Source organism: Sceloporus undulatus, chromosome 5 (assembly GCF_019175285.1).
Source record: "Sceloporus undulatus isolate JIND9_A2432 ecotype Alabama chromosome 5, SceUnd_v1.1, whole genome shotgun sequence".
Taxonomy (NCBI): Eukaryota; Metazoa; Chordata; class Lepidosauria; order Squamata; family Phrynosomatidae; genus Sceloporus; species Sceloporus undulatus.
The window spans coordinates 140,209,597-140,230,031 of record NC_056526.1 but is presented as its reverse complement, the minus strand read 5'-3'; the positions used below and the strand labels follow the sequence as shown (position 1 = coordinate 140,230,031).

Here is a 20,435-nt window from a genome sequence, read left to right as displayed (position 1 = left end):
TTGGGCAATGGGAAGTCAGTCCAAACATAATCATAGGGTTTCACATTATTGCGTGAGAGGTGATCACACGCAATTTAGGGCAATCTGTTTTCGGGCAATGCGAAGTCAGTTTGAACGCAATTCAAATTCACGTAAATTCGCTGAACTAGCAAATTCACGTGAATGCGTTCTGGTCCCACTTTCTTTTCATTCAAAATTAAGAGAAATTCCTCCCGTGTGATAAATTCCAATTATATGATTTCAGGGTCACCATAAGTCAAGAATTACTTGGAATCCCACAACAACAACAACAACTTTTAAAAATAACAGTTCATGATTAATGTCATAGCCTCCAAGGTTTGTTTTTATGGAGAAAATTGAGGTTCTCCATCTTCTCCAGCCAAAAATGTAGTCTATTTGTTTTCTATATTGACCCTCTAGTATACAGGCATACCAGTTAACAAGGTCTCTGACAAAAACAAAACTCTTTTTAATATTTTTTTAACAGCACTTTGCCCAGCCCAGCCCCCCTTCTGTGCTGAACAATACAAATGCACATCACTCCTGCATTCCCAGGCTCACACAGTATATACACACCCAGCTTTTTCCATGCAAAGCATTCTCTGAAGATGCCAGCCACAGATGCTGGTGAAATGTCAGGAAGAAAATTTTCTAGAACATGGCCACATAGTCCGAAAAACTCACAAAAAAAACATGGATACTGGCCATGAAAGCCTTCAACTTCACAGAGGCAAAACCAAATTCTATCCTTGTGTTGTATGCTGATGATCAAATGGTGTATCAGAACTGCCCAGTATAATGCATCACTAAAATCTTCATAGCACTACAGAGCTATCAGCACTTAACTCTTGACTTCATGATCTTTCTGTGCATGGATGTTGGGGAAAAAGAACTCAAAATGTTAGGATTAAATCATTTGTACAACAGAGCATGCATCATTTCTTTAAAGGAAAATATGCATTTAAAAAAGAGTTGTCAATGATATAATGCAATGCTTAATGTACTGAGTACTCCACTGCCATCTGCTGGGAGCATTGAAAGCACTTCAGCTGTTGCACGTGGTTGAACCTATGGCCTTACTAACCATTTCAGATCACAAAGCCTTGCTTTAAGCTATCAACAGGGAGGTAGCTTTGAGTTCTGAAAGAGTCAGCAGTATTATTACTGTGGGGCTTGGGCATTAAAGAGTTGAAAAGGGTAGCTCCGAGCAAGTAATAGGATTGGGTAACCCTGAAGAGTATAACATCCAGAGGAAGGATAATCATTAACAAGTCGATTAGTCTAATGTTGGGGATACTTTTCCATCTGAAAGATATTTTTGTATCTTAGAAAGCACGCACATGCAACTGAGCTCATTGTGTATTAACCAATTCTGACTCTTCCATAATTATAAAAAGTGATAAAGTGATATCTTCAATATACAAACATCAACCAACATGCAAAATAGAATCTACTAAGTATGGATATGGTGATGTCAAGATTTAATGGATTTACTGTACTAATTAAATAATAGTAAAACACTTTTTCCTTACACCACACTGTGGACAGAGGGCCTCTTATATGACTTCCCATTCAACCCACATCTACTCTCATGGCCTCACAACATTTGGGTATCCAGTGATGTGGTTCCACCTACACAAATAATGTTCTGATCGTAAACATCACATAGTTCCAAGCTATCAATCTGTGCATAACTATGCATAACTATGCAGATTAACTTCACTTTCTGGCTAAACAAGGTTGCACAAGTGATAGCATGCAGTGTCCCCATATAGGGAGATAGTTTGTGGCCTTGTGGCCAGAAGAACACATTTGCTACTGATTGTACAACTGGAATAGTAATCAAAATTTTCTTAGAACACAGCTTTCCTCCACTAATGTTATGACAGATTTACGTCATAGTCTGTAAATCATAATCCTTGTCTCTGTGCTTTCTGACAACAATAAAACATTTTCTGCCAGCATCTTCCAAGGCTAATCTTTGGTGTTTCTGTACTTTGCAGTTCTATTCATCAATTCTGAATAATGGACAATTGAATGTTATTACTAAGACCATATTGTACATTATTCAGCTACTCATTTAAGGGATAAATCTGCAACTTTCTTCCAAAAACACTGGAAATATTTTGAGTAACATCTGCACTCTTTGATTGCCTGTTACGCTTTCTAAAATGTTCCCATTAGTCCAATGGTTAAGATGTCAGATATCACAAATCTAACAACACTTTCTCAGTAATATATTTGTAATAATAATAATAATAATAATAATAATAATAATAATAATAATATAGACTGAAACTGTCTTAGCAGGCAGATCATAAGGTAATGCCATCTGATCAGGCCATAAACAAATCTGACCCAAGCCTTAGACCCAAATTCATTTTCTGTGTTAAAAGAAAGAAATTAGATTTGTTCTTAAACAGGGAACGGTAGCCTGTCAGAATATTGCACTACAACTTCCACCATTCCTGACTACTAGTCAAAGGCATCCAGAAGACATTGCACTGTCTTCCCTAAGCAAAATGTTTATGCTGTCTGAAGTGACTTTAAATTATCTGTATATGGGAACGCTATTAAACTACATCAGAGCAATATGTAACTGGAGTTTGCCTGCCAACTAGTCCCAAGCATGCTTCTCTAGTTAACCTAAATTAGGAAGCATCACTGTGTGTGTGTGTGTGTGTGTGTGTGTGTGTGTGTGTGTGTGTAAAATCTCTTTTTTTCATCAGCTGGTTGTAGTGTACCATTCTGTTAATCAATATTCAGGAACATCACTGTAATTCACATAAATCCACCCTTCAATAAGCCTTTTCTGTTTCCGTTGACGACATCTCTATTGGACCGGTCCAGGAAGCCCACAGTCTTGGTTTCATTTTTGATTCTTCTTTGTCATGTATCCCCCAGATCCAAGCCACAGCCAAGGCCTGTAGATTCTTTCTCTACAATATTGCTAAAATCCTTTCATTTCTTTCAGCCTCTACTGCCAAGACTCTGGTCCACACTCTGGTCATCTCACGACTAGATTATTGTAACCTCTTTCTGGCAGGGCTTCCTCTCTCTCACCTCCATCCTTTAATTATTACATCCGTTCACCACTTTGACCATGTTTCTCCCTATTACCATCCCTTCACAGTCTCCCCTTCCCCTTCCATATTCAGTATAAGCTTCTGCTGTTGACTTTAAAAGCCCTGCATGGGCTGGCCCCTCCTTATTTATGGCGGGTTATAGACCGCCACTTGGGACGTCCACAGGACGTCCCATTTTTAAAAAGGGGCGTCTCTTCTAGACGCCCCTGGGTCTAATACGGACTCTGTCCGTACAATATGGCGCCGGCCGTTCCACACGGCCGGCGCCATCTTTACATATCGGACGCTGTGCGTCCGAACGTGTCGCAGCGCTAATGACATTGCGAGTACACCAGCAGCGCCTCGCGACGTCATTAGGGCGCCGCAGAAAGAAGCTCCATTTTGGAGCTTCTTTTTTGCTCCGTAAGGGAGCCGCGCGGTGTGGCTGCGACGGCTCCCTTACGGAGCAAACGGCGGCGGCAGCAGACCGCCTCAAAGCGGCGGTCTATAACCTGCCTATGTGAACCTCTTTCTCCTCACATTCCTACTCATGCCCTCCTTTCTGGTAGTCAAGGTCTGCTGTCCCAGCCCAGGCTCTCCACTGCCCCTTCCCAGATTCGTCCCCTTTCACTTGCTGCTCCTTATTCCTGGAACTTCTTTCCCCCACGAACACGGCTCATCACTTCTTTAACCAGTTTCAGAACTGAGCTGAAGACTATATTGTTCAGGCAAGCATTCCCAGGCATTGTGTGACTGTTTATCCGATTGTTATCTGATATTTGATTTGATATTTGATGTTTTTTTAATTTGTTGCCTGCTTATTTTTATCTAACTCTATTTTGTATCATTATCTATTGGTTTATATGTATTTTGTAGAATGTAAGCCATTGGCAGGTTTCATTTTTATTGATTTTATTGTTGTATGTACAACACTGTGTAAATGTACAGTGCTATATAAATAATGTATAATAATAATAATAATAATAATAATAATAATAATAATAATAATCTCAAAACATCTCATTAGAAAATTCATCAGAAATGAAGCAATTAATGACAGCCCATTTTTGTTCAGTGTTTATGCGCTATTAAAATATCCAAAAGGATTCATTTGATTATTGCCGAACGTTTGATTATTGCCAAATCAATTTGCCCTATATGATAATTTTATAAAGCACTGTACAGAGATGGATCTATTAAATATGTTTTCCATTACAGTGCAGAAACATTTGTTCAATATCCAGAGAAATATTTAAAAAATGCCATAATGCCTATTCTGAATAATATGCTTACAATGACAGCTTACTCTGTAGCATTTGAAATCACCGGGGGATATTCTGTGTCTAACAAAGAGTCAAAAATCAGATCTCTTTTAGATCTCACTACCATTATTACTAATTCTAAGACAGGCAATTGCTATGCTGATTTCTTCTTTTATTGCTTTATATTCATTTTGTATTGGATTAAAAAAATATTTTGTTAAAGCTCAAACAACTCTAGGATGCCAACTATAATATCAATCTGACTTTCCAACTAGGGTTGGCTTTAGAGCCTCAAGCACTGTGCAGGTGCCTTATGTTGTTTTCCAAGAGTTAAAGGAATGACAGGCACACAGCAAGTGATTCCCATATGGTCTCTTCTTTAAGCCTAGTGTATAAAAATCAGTAAAAGAACAGATGTTTGTTAATGAAATCAGAAAAGGCAGACAATATGTTCACAATAATAGAAAATTACATTTGTGAAATGGATCTGCAAGCAAATAGTCACTTTGAATTCCCATTGTTAAAGGTACACATAACATGAAAAGGGATTGAATGATTGAGAAATTCATAGAGTAATTACAGAACCTCATATCAATATTCTACTGTTCAACCTAGCATTGTCTGTTCGTGACAGGGCACAGTATTGTGAGCAACTGCAGATCCTAAAGTCATACACTGTAAGGAGCTCTGTCCACCACAAGAAGTTAAACGAAGGATGACTGAAAATGAGGAAGCTACAGCACATGGTCCAAAACATACTGCCGAAATGATCCACTTTAATAGCCCTGACGTAGTGCTAGGGAATTCTTGGAACTGGAGTTTTATGAGACTTTTAACCTTCTATCAGAGAGCTCTGGTGCCACAATAAGTTACAATTCCCAGGATTCCCAAGCACTGAGCCAAGGCAGTTAAAGTGGTCTCAAACGGGATTATTTCTGCAGTGCACTTTGGACCTATGTGACTATAAATGTGAATGGAATTAAAACCCAACATTTCTTTTGGAAAAGACTGCTGAAATAATTATAGAAGATGGCTTTCTGTTACCCTTTCTATTTTAGAATTTATTTCAAGTTAAAACAACTACAGTCCTCCTCCATTTTTGCAGACTTTGAGTCCGTGGTCTCGGTCCTTCATGGACCAGCAAGCAGGGAGGGTTAAAATGGCATGCATGGGAGCGCGCAGTCATTCAAGCCAATGGGGCTTGAATATGTGTGAATTTCCATTTCTGTGGAGGGGTCCAGAACAGATCCCCCATGAAAATGGAGGGATGACTGTAGTATTAAATTGGTGCACAGTGTTTATAGTCCAGATTTTACCCATTCAAAGTGCCATTATAAGCAATGTACAACACAAAACATAGTTTTGGTATCTAAGCGAATTAAACAAAACAACAGGATTTATTAATCCCAAATTCTGCTCAGCATCATTGGAGTGACAACAGAGCTAGCCATCCATGTAAGACATTCACTTCTGTCTGGAAAAGAGAACCTGATCACATGAGAAAATGGATGGTAACTGTCAGATATTGGCATATATGTAGCAGTGTAAGAAGTCTTAAGATTTTGTGCATGGAAAAAGAAAGATGTGGGAAGTAAAGAGATCTTTTAATCTTGTTCTTGGAAAGCCTTGCCAAAGTGTTTCATGTTTTTATTTTTTAATGATATGCCATCTCCATTAGCACTACTTGCCTGTTAAACCTATTTGCTTTGTAAGCATTTGGAAAGAGCTGTATTTTTATACAATTGTCTATATGCATATATGTGTAAAGTGACTCAATACTCAACAATCTGGGAATGGACTGGATTCAGTGATGCCAATCAGATTCCACTGTAAGTGTCTTAAACATATTAGGGAGCAAATTTCCAAGCAGACACAGAAAGTAGAAATGCATACAAAATTATGTTCATACCCAATTTGATTTGGCTTTGACTTAATTTGTCTGAGCCATTATGTTTCAATTCAACATTTGGAGATCAAACTTTTTTGGGGGGGAGGGGGTGCCCATCACTGACAGCCCCTGGAAATCCATAAAAGGCTGTAGCTTTTTCTCAGAAGTAGATATCCGCATGCAGAAAATGAGGAGACTATTCATTTCAGATTACAGAGAAATAATGTGGGGATTTTTTTAACTATATGCCTTCCATTTTTATTTTTCAAAATAATCTGTCAACACTTCTTTTTTTAAAAAAAATGGCAGAATGGTGGGGAGGCACAGTTGCCTTTTTGAGGAAAGAAAGGCTTCCAAGTTTTAGATTAAACTGGAAATTATTGTGTATAGAAACTATTTTAAGTCGTTGAAATAGAGAAACATGGTGATATTGGAAGAATGCCAACTCATAGTCCCATCCTTGCACAAAAAGACTCCTTTTTAAAAAAAAAGGAAATTAAAGCAAACCACAAACAACAGAATACAACTCTCTAAAGCTCTAAAATCTTAACTCTAAAGCTCTTTCAGATTTGTTTCTTTCCTCGGCATCTCTTTAGATCCAAGAAAATACCATGCAACCATAAATTTCTATCAAAGTCATAATCCCACACTCAAACCACATGGACTACAGAAATTTGCATAAATGTGCCCTAGAATTAGAAAGTGAATTTGTCAGTATACAATGGCATTTCCTCCCTGCCTTTCTTTCTTACTCTGGGTGTTTTTTCAGGAAAAAGAACTATTCAAAGTGCTTAGAAATTGTGCTTTCTTTAGTGAAAACCAAAGCCCAAATCAAGTTTGGTAGCTTTGCAGAGGAACCTGCTTTGGAAAGCACCCAAACTGTTAGAATTTGACTTGGCTTGGATTTTGGGGTTCTGTTGAAGTATGATGGATTCCTAATGCACAATAAATACTCTCCCAGTGTCTACATTTCTCATTACATTTAATGCTCCTTTAAGATGCCACATAATTTTCAGATATATTCCACAAACAGGTAAGAATGGGCTTGATAGCTGCTAAAGAGAAGAAGCTGTAACAAGGGCCGTAAGTAAAAGCCTCAGCTGCATCATAATTTTCATCATGCCTTAGATGTAGATTACCTTGTGTAGAATCAGAAGTACCTATTCAAACAGAAACAGGAAAAAAAATAATTCAACTTCTTAATTTTTTTCTTATCATCTCAGAACATGACACTAGAATTGTCATCCTTCTTCAGAATGATGGATTTCTGCTATGATGCGCTAAAATGTTAAGATCAGGACTATGTAGAACACTCAACTAAGGATTAGTTTGGTAATGAAATAGATGCCTTTGAAGTGCCTCAGAGTGGTGTTTTCACTGTCATTTTTTGCTGTAGTTTTATTCTCTCTGCTACTATTGTGGACTCACTCCACTACCATTATGCATTGTATCACACCACCACACACCCTGAAGACAAACATATTTGGCTAAGCATTGGTTTCATAGACCCAGTCTGTAGTGAGAAAATGTGTTCTACCCTCACAGTAAATGGGAAAACACTTCTCACTTGCTTATAGTGCATGTGCGCGAGCGCGCACGCACACACACACACAGAGTATTTAAAAAAGTGTCATTTATCACAAGAGACAAACATTATTTACATAAAGTATTAGCAAACAACACTTTCCCATTTGGGCTTAGCTCAAATTTCTTACAGGTTCATGAGATTTTTCCCCCCATTGGTCAACCATCAAGAATGATTGAAAAACATAAAGAAAGCTAATAAAACTGAACCAGATAGAACAGAACTATTTTTTAAAAAATAGAAGTAACATGCACAGTTCTGTTACAATCAATATAAATACCAAGTTTCAGTCAATACATTGGGTGATATCTATGGTTTCCAAAAACCTAGGCAGTGCAACAGCTAGAATCATAAGCAAAGGCTGGCGAGCCATGCAGAGTGGCTTTTTGGAAAGGTGGAGGCGAGATTTAAAATAATAAGAAATAATAAATACATCTTGCATCATGTTATTTCTGTACAATAATCACTTGGGCAGCCATGTGCTCGGCAGAATCCACAAGCAGACAGATGCATACTGCACTACACTTATATAGGACAAAGGCAGGAGAGAGAAACAGAACACAGAGACAAGTCCCAGAGGCTACTGAAAATATTTACTCTGGAAAACCAAACATCTACATTCCAAAATAAGATACAAACAGCAGAGGTTTAACTACTAATACAAATGCAAAATACTGGGCAAAGGTCCAGGTTTGGCTTTGTTTTGAAATAACAGACTGGGTTATACAAATGGAAGCTGATTTTAAATACCATTTGCCAGTGAGATTCTTGTACAGCTCTTAGCTGTAACAAATGATATACAACAGAAATCTTGAAGTATACAGAAGGAAAAGAACTATTTGGCATTACAATTAATACCCGTCAGATAATGCATATACAGTGCACCCGCTCCATACGCGGGTGCACTATATGTGGCTTTCAGTTTACATTGAAGCCACACTACAATAGAATGATTGGTGCATGCGCCCATGGCACATGTGTGTTGGCACACTGCCATGCCTGAGCCCCATTATATTTAATGGGGCTCGAGCATATGCATTATTCTCCTTACACGGGGTTGATGGTGGTCCGGAACAGATCCCCTGCGTAAGGCAAGGGTGTACTGTATGCTAACAGATATAGCAATTGACTTAATTCATTCTACTCAACCATTTTTCCTTAATTCTAAAAGCAAGGAAAGTATTTCAACCCACACTATAATAAAAAGCAGTTATAGCCCTAAAGACACTATCAATGACATCAGTTAGTTCTTGATAGAGACCAGATAAATTACAACAGGATTATATCCAAAGGACTTCCCAGCCTATGCATACCCAAAGTCTTTCAGGTAACTTTTTCAACTTTGACGTTCATACATGATCTATTCTACTTTATAAACTGCTTAAGATGAGGTATTCAGCCACATAATGGTTTCAGCTGATTTGTTGTTGTTGCTGCTGCTGCTGTTGTTTTAAAAAACTTAGATAGAGCTTACCCAGAGCTTCCTGTAATTTATCTGTTATTATATTTGTATGCAACTTTTGTAAGCCAATGTACTCATGGCAGACAGATGGCAGCTAAGAAGTGAAAATGCTACTATTGTAGACATCGGCCTAGTGAATCCTTGGTAATTGTTCCATATTGATGCAGAAGTAGCTAAACCATGGATGAGAAACTTATGGTCCTCCAGGTGTTGTTGAAGTGCAACTCCCAGCATCCTTCATCAGTAGCTAAGCTGGCATGAGTTTCTGGGCCTTGCAGTCTGACATCTTGAGGAAAACCATCTATTCCTGCCCCTGTGCAAAGACTGTTCACTTTTAATAAACAGAGTTCCTATGGAGCTCTGGTTTCTAACAATATTTGAATGGGGCTACTGACAAATGAACAAATTATAGTATGGGTAGGAATGTGAAAATTCTTCCTATAGTTCTCTCATATTTGGTTGTGAAACATAATGTTTTCTGTCCACACAAAATTAATGTACCTTTTACACATTTATCTGATGTGTCTTTTGCATTTAATTTCACTTTACATAACATCATTCATGCACTTTTCTTAATTTAGGCATATTTTCCTCATTGATTAAAACATGCTTGCATGCTTCATTTATACACATTTTAGGTTTTCACATTTTAAAACACATGTACCATTTTGTCCTCACTTTATTTCTCAAGAACACTCTGTAAACCTCAAAAATGTGTGAACACTGAAGGTGAGGCACACAGTTTCTCACATAAAGTCTCAAGAGGTGGTGGAACAAATATTACATTTGTCAAAGCTAAATTTATTTCCATCCCTAACCAAGAGATTGCCCTTAGTCCTCTCACTACTCATGCAAAAATTACACACTCCACCTTATCCATTTGTCTTAACTACAGTTAGAGGTTAGTTAACAGTTAACTCCACTATTAACTATTTTTGGCCTGTTACAGACAGGCCAAAATAAAGCTGCTTCGGGTCACTTTGGAGGTATGGTATTTAAATGCTGCATGGGTCCTAAGAGTCCGGAGGTCGCGCCAAAGCCACACTCCATTCCTAAGCACTGGAATGCAGCTTTGGTGCAGCTTCCGGATTCTTAGGGTGTATGCATCATTTAAACAGCATACCTCCAAAGAGACCCGAAGCAGCTTTATTTTGGCAGTCTGTAACAGGCCCTAATTTCTAAATAGGGCCAACACTTCTAATTATAATTTGAAACTCATTTTTGAAGTTTATTAAGGGGGAAACATTATGGAAGCATATTCTGACTACTTTAGTACTCAGTCAACCACAGTGGGAAAACTGATTCTGAACCACAAATGCTTAAATGAGAAGGTGTGAAAGGACAAGTGTGATAATTATGGGTACTAAAGCATGAACACTGAATTTGCAAAAAGATTGCTCCAGATAACTGCTTGAGGATCCTGGATGCATCCCGTAAACTGGAGTTGTCAGACTTTAATGGATAGAGTTGTTGGAGATATTTTACAGCCCTTCAGCATCTTTATACTTGGTTAGTCTCTTAAATCGAAGACCTAATGAACTTCTGAGCATGCTGGGCCCTGCCAACTTGCAAAGTATTGGTGACCTCCATTAACATATTCCTCACTGCATGGAAGTAGCACACTCAGAAATCATTCTTAAGAGCTTGCTTTGCAGCCACTGCTGTGCAGAAAAAAACACTTTCTAGATAATTTGATGCTGTAAAAGAGGAAGACAACATGCATGAAGCATCTCTCACAGGGAGATATAATAGGCATGTACTTAAGTATCTACAAATGTATAATTTTTTTTCTTTATGAGTAAAATCTTCAAAGCAAGTAATATTTATGGAGCAGGCCCCATGGTGACTTCAGAAGAACAATATTTGACTATGTTTAGGCTGATAAGCTTAGGCACACAAATAGTCATAATTTTCTTTTTCACCTAATCCATTAATTCATTGCAGGCGTCAAGTGTTCTGGTGAGCATATGTGCTGGCAAGAGCTTCCATTAAATTCAATGAAGGGAACAGCTTTGCATGTCCAAAGAGATGAACATATTGACTTTCCCCCATATTGAAATTAATGGGGAAGCGCTTGCTGCCACATGGTGGGCACATCATCGTTTGCACAGCTAGATAGGATGCTAGGCTTTTGAGGGTAGGATACGTGAGTGTATTCTACATACATAAATTGTTTAAATTGTTTGTTCTTCAGTAAGAATATTGTGTAGTTCTGTCTCCAGTCTTTCAGTTTGTTAAGCAGAAGCAGACTGTAACTTTGAGAGGTTACTTCAAGGAGACAAAGCGACCTCTGCTTTTTTCCAAATCTCTTTTGTGGTAAATAGATGCTAGAATACTAGATGCCCAGCGATCTGCTTGTGATACTGAGGACGGTAATTATTTTCACCAGGCCTATAAGTATAAAATGCTAACAACTTAGGAGAAATATGTCAGTGTTGAACCCATGTGTTATATGCAAAAGATTCAAGTCAACCCCTTATATTTTCAAACAAGGCAATTTCTTTTATTTACTTATTTAATTTATATCCCACTTTTTTTCCAATATGAGACCCAAGGTGGAGAACAATATGAGTCAAAATTGAATACAATTAAGTAATTGATAATACAGTGGGTTTTTTTAAATAAATAAAAGTATTAAAAACAGTAATAGTTTTAGAATGTTGTTAAAATATAGTGATGTTACCTGGAATTGACTAAGGACCTATGCAGATGGGGCAGGATACCATGGGCCAAACCCATGGCATCTCAACTGTGGTTTTGACCTGGTTCTTTACCTGGGCCTTCAGGTGTTCACTGCAGCAAAAAGTGGGTGCACAGTGATGGGTAGGTCACACACCTGTATGTCGCCATGTCATGGAGCAGCCATGGCCACGTGCCTCTTACCTGCTGGCCCTGCCATATCTCCTGGGGAAGCCCCCACCACAGTCCATAAGGGTGGAAACTGGGAAACTGATTTCATCCATATGACCATCACAGATTGTGATTGTGGCTGCACAGAGAACATGAAACAGCACAAGCCCATGTGGTCTGCTGGCAGTCACAGTGGACTGGTCTTTTTAGACAGGAACAAAAGCTTTTGGGGCTGGGATTGTTCCAGAACCACCATACAGGACATCATGAGGCCAGAGGAACATTGGCATTTGGACTCATGAGTTCAGTTCTTAAGTCAGTTATGAATGCATAATCTAGAGTTACACTTTTGTGACTGTTTTGTATTCATGATCCTTATGTATTCTCTAGTTTAGGAGATACATAGGGACCATGTAACTCCCATAATTCCTACTTACAGGCAGCAGACACTGTGATCAATGGAGGGTCTGTACACCAGTCAATCAGGAAGCAGCTTACTGATGTTACTACCATGAATGAGCATTCTCCATTGCAAAGATGACTTAAACAGGGACCTGCCTGTTGCACTGGAGATCACTCACAGGAAGAGTGGGACTATCACTCAGCTACTTCCAGATTGGCAGGGAAACAGGCCCCCATTTACAGCAGTGGCTGCTGCCTGGTAAGTGGGGATAGAGGGGTAGGACCAAGAGTCATTACGTAGCTACTTAACTATGGTAGTTACACATTTGTAACTGCCCAAGTGAATTCTGGCCATTGATTAAAAAAAATAACAAACAGTTAACACTCAAAGGCCTGAGTAAACATAAATGTCTTGCCTGTCAGAAGAAAAAAATATATAGAGGGAGCCAAGCTGGCTTCCCAAGGGAGGGAATTCTACCAGAGGCAGCCATTGAGAAGGCTCTCACCTATGTCCTCCCCAAAAGTGCTTGCAAGGGTGGGAGAACTAAAGAAAAGCATTTCCCTTTAAACCCAAGCAGCTCATACCAGGAACTCCCTGACACATTAGAAAAGTGCTGCTGGACAGTGCTGGGGTGATTATGATTATTCACTCAAAATGTTTCCCTCATACTCTAGAACAGGGATAGGGTAAAATGCAGGCTGCAGGCAGCCTCCGAGGTTATTTTTGAAGCTATGACCTCCAGCACCCATCCAAATGTTTTGGGAAAATAGAATTATTAGTCCCCAAAAGTCCCTATGCCCCTGGAGGACAATTTTGCCATTATTTTTTAAAAGGACAGAAAGTGATCTACAAAATATATTTTTAATAAAGTGCATGGTTGAATGCACAAAACAATTTTTATAAGTTAAAAAAAGTCAGAGGCCCATAAATAAATAAATAAATAATAGAAAATGGACAAAATCTCTCATCCAGTGGAAGAATAGTTTTGAAACAAGGATGGGCAGTGTTTGATTTCTCCAGATATAGTTACCTGCAGCTCCCACAGCCAATGATGAGTGATGATGGAAATTGCAGACCAAGAATAATAAGAAAGCCACACATTGCTCAGCCTAATGCAGACAATGCTAATCTAGACAAACATATCATACATCATGGTATAAATCTAATGCGTATGCTTCACTGAATGCACAGATCTAAGTAAACCTACATGTTTCTTTTGGTAAAATGAAACTTCTTTATACAGAACATGTTTAAAAGCCACAAAAGCAAGAACACAGGTCATATCATTAAAATACATAAAAAGTTCTAAAGTCCTACAGATAAAATTGTATTGAACTAAAATTCAGAATAACTCCTAAAACATATTGAATGAGACAGGCTTTGTGTCATGCTCTTGCTGGAGTCTTCCCCCTACCCTATATACATGCCTTCTATTCTTAACAAAAAAAAACACCTGTAATGTATTACAAGTATTACAGTACGCCTCTGCAGATGGGACAAATGTGTTGATATGTTGCTGGAGGCTACAATATTTGTTGCCATACCTTTCTCTCTCTCTGTTTCTCTGCTCTCTGTTTAAATACTTCAACTATGTTCCTAATGGCCTAGCCTATATACTGGCAAAATTTATTTTCACTCCTGCTTGAACTTCTTTTTAATTCTATGAAATGCCCAGACAAAAAGTTTCCTCTTCTCCTTTCTCTATCTTTCTTAAAAATTCAAATTACAGTACTACAATGCATTACTGCATCAGTGAAATTGCACCTTTGCACTCTAACACTATAACTTTGAGAAAGATTTTTTTGAAAAATCAAGAGAGCAGTAAGTTTGTCTTTCAGAGCATAAAGCCCAGCTCAGCAAACTATGCCCTAGCTTTATTTATTTTTTTTTAAATAAAACCCTTTAGAAAGCTCCACTGCAGGCCCAAGAAACCCCCTCCAAGTAATAGAATGAGTGCATTCAGAGGCAAGAATATATCATGAGACCACACACTTCTTCAACCAATCTGGAAGTACCTCATGATAGACAAATTCAAATGAAAATGATGATTGTCCATACATTATACATAAGATGCATACATTATTCCAAAAAAGATGTTATTTATTTGTACATAGGCAAAGTGTGCTTACATGAAGACCCCAAGGCCTTTTTGTGGAAAGCACCTTTGGAAAGCCCCAATAATTACATAGTGTATTACAAATTGCCCTTTTTATTTTATTTATATTCTGTATAGGATCCATGACAGCATAAGACAAGGAGCACCCTGTTCAGGACCCTACATAAGGTAAACTGAAGGTATTGTTTTGGGGTTGTACTGTGGATTTTGTTTGTTTGCTTGCTTCAGAGAGATTGTGGAGCCTGATCCAACCTATAATAGATCATGTAGTTAAAACTGACCTCAGCTGTTGCCACTGAAGTTCCAATGGGACAAATTTAACTCCATAGAGCAGGTTTCATTTAGTGCAAGTTTAGTGAACATGGTAGTCACACTTTGTCCTGTACTTCATACAAAACTCACATATGACCACAAATAATGTTATTTGGACAGATTCATAGAGTTCCTTGCACACTATAAACCAGGAAAACGTGCTTCAACACCAAAACATATAGAAGTTCACAAGTTTACTGTATACCAGTTTCCTAAAATAAATTCTATTGAACATTTGTAAGTTAAATCCAGCAGTACGTAAAACCTCTGTTCCTCAGAACAGTTGTCTAGTCCCAGCTTCAAACACAGATGACTGAGCTATGAAAACAGGACTTCTCCTCTTCTCTCCATGACAATGTCTCTAGCTGTGAACCTCCCCATAATACACAGAGAGAGGATCCTGATGAGTACAGTGGATGGGAATTATGCAATCAGATTGTAGGATTGTAGTTCTTAGCAACCCAAGACAGCATAGCTAATAATGAGGAATACTGGGATTGGTAGTCTAACAGGATTTGGTGGGCTACAAGATTCCCATCCCTGGGAGTAGTTGTGGCATAGAGAGAAATCATGTGGAGATATCTTATTTTAGCTTCTGGAATGGCAATCACTCTGTTTAACATTAATTCTGTTTGCCAGGGCAGGGAGGGGAGATGGGTATGTGCCATGGGAAGAAAAGGAAGGGAAACTGACTTCTACAAATCCCCAACCAGTATCTAAATCTGGATCCAACCTAAACATTCAGTACTATCTAATTTTGACAAATGATGACATTTCAAATTGTGTAATTCACACTCCATTAAATGAAAAAAACAGGTAAAATATAACAGGAAACAGAAATACTGCACTCCAATTGATGCTAAACTATAAAGCATAGGTTATTTATTTTTGAACAACAACAACAACAACAACAACAACATCCTGTCTATATACATACCTTTATTTCTTGAATGTTCTGGAGTCTTTTCTTGCTGTAATTCAAAACAAAGAGAATAGCAATTACTTTTTTGATATTGTCTTTATGTCAATAAAAAACTTATTACATTCTGATAAAAGACAGTGAACACTTTTATTTACAGTTGACAAATACAAATGACATAACCGATCCTTCACTGTTGGCAAGTAGTACTGAATTCATTAGGATTTGATAAATTAAGCAAAAACAGGTACATACAAAGATGATTTTCTTATGTTGCTATTCTAAAGCAGCAGTTCTAAGGAAAAAGCTCAGTGAAGACCATGAGACCTATCTCCAGGTAAATGTGCACAAAATAAGAATGAGCTGTAATGTCATGATGGAAACAAAGCAAACTCCCAGCTTTCCCTTATAGTGCAAATGTGTGTGGGCTGATGAATATCCATGGACTAATCTCCCAGATTTTCCCCCAAGAACTCCCACTTCCCTGTTATTTGTAATGCTCTGTTTCCTTAGTTACCTTTGATTTGATTTTATTTTCTTCCAGAATAAAGAAATAATGCAGTTTGACACCATGTTAATTTCCATGGTTCAATGCTATGGTATTCTGTGACTGTTTCACAAAACTACAATTCCCATAATTCCATGACACTTAAAGTGGTGTCAGTCTGGCTCATTTCTACAGGCTTGAACAGCAAGTTTCGTCTTGTCTCACGGCTGTCTCGCAGTGGATGTGCCATCGGCGTTTGAAGCTCAACATGTCCAAAACGGAGCTTTTTGTCTTTCCTCCTAAGTCCACCCTTCAACACTCCTTTTCTGTCTGTGGACAACATTTCTATTCAACCAGTCCAGCAAGCCCGCAGTCTTGGTTTTATCTTTGATTCTTCTCTGTCGTGTATCCCTCAGATCCAAACCACAGCCAAGGCTTGTAGATTCATTTTATACAGCATTGCCAAAATCCGACCATATCTCTCTGCCTCTACTGCCAAGATCCTGGTCCATGCCCTAGTGATCTCACGACTTGATTACTGTAACATCCTCCTGGCTGGGCTTCCTCTTTCTCACCTCCGTCCTTTAATTTCTGTCCAGCATTCAGCTGCATGCATTATCACTTCCGCCCACCGCTCTGACCACATCTCTCCTGTGTTGGAATCCCTTCACTGGCTCGCCCTCCCTTTCCGTATTCAGTATAAGCTCCTGCTGTCGACGTTTAAAGCCCTCCATGGGCTGGCCCCTCCTTACTTATCAGACCTTATTTCTCCTCACCTTCCCACTAGGGCCCTCCGTTCTAGTAGTCAAGGTCTGCTGTCTCAGCCCAGGATTTCCTCTGCCCCATCCCGGATTCGCCCCTTTTCACTCGCTGCCCCTCACTCCTGGAACCTTCTTCCCCCACAAGCAAGAGCCATCACTTCTTTAACCAGCTTCAAAACGGAGCTGAAGACCATCCTGTTCAGAGAAGCGTTCCCAGGCATTGCATAACTGCCACTTGCCATTTGATGTTCTTTTGTTGTCTGTTTTACTGAATCATTTCCTGTATTGCCATGTGTTTTATATGTATTATCCTACTAGAGAGGCCCCTTCCCCACCACCTTTCCCTTCTCCTTTTGTGTCATGCCTTTTTAGATTGTAAGCCTGAGGCAGGGAACCGTCCAATTAAAAAGATTGTATGTACAGCGCTGTGTAAATTTACAGCGCTTTATAAATAAAGGTTAATAATAATAATACAGTGTGGATGCAGCCTAAATTTCCACTTATAAAAATCAAATCATTTTCCTTCACTGTCTCAGTATCTGTAGGGTTAAGACCATGCATTTGTTCAGAGATGGCTAACCTTCATCATAGATGTAGAAGGGTTTTACAACTGGAATGAGGAATGTGTGACCCTCCAAATGGAACTGGATATCAGCTACCATATGTGCCCATGCAGCCAATGATGAGTGAAAATAGGAGCTGTAGTTTGGAAGTAATGAGTACTGAATATTCTTTCACCCCTTTCAAAGGTAATACACTAGCTCATTTACACAGTAAAGCAAGCAGTCTTTCCACTGAATTCTGTGTTTTTGCATCAGCATCACCTGACAGCCCCCCACCCCAAAAAAATAAATAACTACTCCAGAATTATGTTTATTTAAGATCTTTGGAAGTTTCAGTTTGCCCAGAATATTGTAGTCCACCTTCTGGAATGACAAAGACTCTTAACAACAGGGGCTCTGTGTATCACTGGCTCCAAGAAACAATTGAAAATTCAGATTACAATCTATAAAACAAGATTACAGCACTTTTTGTATTTCATGTTTTAGGCTTCAAATCACAGAAGGTTTAGCCTGCATAGCCAATGGTAAAGAATGGTGCAAATCATAGTCCAAAATATATGAAGCACCAAAGCTTCATCATTCTTTTTGCAATTGCCCAAATTGCTCTGCTCTACCATAATGTCTTGGACCAGATCATATTACTATTATCTGGGACCAGGATATCTCATCAATTGCTTCCTTTTGTAGGAGCCTAGGTAGGCATCTCTTGTTCATCCTATGTTGTCTGAAATCTAGCAGATGAGGTGATACACCAACTGCGACCCTACCTGGGCCAAAGGGACCTTGAAACTGTGGTACATGCTCTGGTAACCTCTCGCTTAGATTTCTGTAACACGCTCTACATGGGGCAACCCTTGTACCAAGCCTGGAAGCTTCAGCTAGTACAAAACATGGCAGCCAGATTGGTCACCGGCGCATCTAGGTTTGACCATATAACACCTATTCTGAAAGATCTGCACTGGCTGCCTATTTGCTTCCAAGCACAATACAAGGTGTTGGTTATTACCTATAAAACCCTACATGGCTTAGGCCCAAGTTACTTGAGGGACCGCATCTCCCCATATAATCCGCCCCACACATTCAGAACATCTGGGAAGAATTTAATGGAAACATCATCTTCCAAATATGTGTCCACATCCCAGATGGCCTTCTGTATAGCGGATGTGGAATAGTCTTCCCGAGGAGCTCCGTCTCATGACACCCCTGGAAACATTCAAAAAGAGACTTAAAACCTTTCTCTTTTGCCAAGCCTCCCCCCCTGAAGAATGAAGTTGTATTTTGGACACCACTGATTCTCTGCCTTACCCTAGATATGAATGTTGGTTGATTGTATGATTCTGTATAGAGTTTTACTGTAATTTTTGTATTATTGGATTTTTATTGGATTTCTATGACACTGTTTGTATTGGTTTTAATAGTCTGTAACCCCACTTCAATCCAAAAGGGAGAGGTGGGGAAACACAAATAAAATTTATTATTATTATTATTATTAAGCAAACATTTTCTGATTCCAGCACCAAGGTTTCAGAATGTCTTCTCTGAAGAAATATGTATCTCTACCTAAAGTTTTTTTTTTAGATGAGATCTCAAAATTGATTTTAAAACATGGTGTAAATGAATTAGTCCATGGTGTAAATGAATTGTCTACTGTCTTATAAAGATTTTGGTTAAACCCCCCCCCCAAACACACACTTTTACTGTTTGTTTTTTGTTTTTTGTTTGTTTGTTTGTTTGTTTTACTGTTCAGCATTTATTGATTGTTTTAATGTTGGTTTTGTGGACTACACTGAGGCTCACTGAGTAAAGAAAAAAAGTCTTGTGGACTACACTGAGGCCCACTGAGTAAGGAAAAAAAAGACTTTAAAAACAAAGAAAGAGTGTCCCCAAAGGTTGATCCACCAATTCACTTCAGTTAGAGCGTCAACAAGTGCTTTGCTTCAATGTACTCTAGAAACAATTAATAACAGTAGGGCTGTGTTTGGCACACAGGGTTAAACCTTTAAATAGAAATGAGCATTCAGTATGTTTTACTTAACTTGGTATTTTATTGTGAAAATTTATATTGGGATTTTATCTGAGCTTTAACAATACAGGATTACAATGAGAAAAAACCGAAATGAATCAAGATCCATAGAAAGGCTAACTGTCCAAAGATGTACAAAGTGCACTGATGAATCTTGCAAGTCATCCGTCTTACCAGCAGTTTCCCTTGCCCTTATCACACTCTGAAGCTAAAGTTGACAAGTCATTTGCTCATTCATTTACATTTGCCTTCCTCTATGACACACACATTATTTGTATCCAGGCAACCATGAGAGTATTATTCCTCATTCAAGCACTAACTGACATCATATTGCATTCTTCTAGTTTAATTTCTATGCATTTTATACTTTGATTGACAAGTCCATTCTATAAAAATACTGATGTTGCTAAAACAAGAGTTTGGAAGTGCAGCTCTCCCCCAGAAACTAACTGAGGAGCTTATCACATGTCTGAATAAATCGATTTACCTCTACCCAGCTTAAATTTTAATTTGGGTGCACCCTGATATTATTGCAAGGTTTTTGCCACTTAATTAATACATCCAGGGTCCATTCCCATTTCCAGGAGTGCTCCTCACAGTTCTTTTTGGATCTGGAGGTTTTCTGAGTTAAGAAAATAGTCACCGAAGCACTCCTGGAAGTGGGGATAGACCCAGGATGTATTCAGGTGACAAATTAGGCACCAAAAACCTTGATATAATATCAGGATGTCACTCAAAT

At 38.6% G+C, this 20,435-nt stretch overlaps 1 protein-coding gene across 3 annotated transcripts in view; it reads right to left on the bottom strand.

The window, feature by feature from the left end:
* Positions 1–20,435, bottom strand: part of FSTL5 (follistatin like 5) — a 420,360-nt gene that overhangs the window by 335,361 nt on the left and 64,564 nt on the right. For 2 of the 3 annotated variants that reach the window (XM_042470475.1, XM_042470477.1), the window contains exons 3-4: positions 15,881–15,914; positions 7,355–7,375 (exon numbers count right to left, since the gene is read on the bottom strand). In XM_042470475.1, the coding sequence (XP_042326409.1) occupies positions 7,355–7,375; positions 15,881–15,914 (55 nt within the window). The remainder of the gene's footprint in view (positions 1–7,354; positions 7,376–15,880; positions 15,915–20,435) is intronic. The other variant, XM_042470476.1, reaches the window with a different exon arrangement.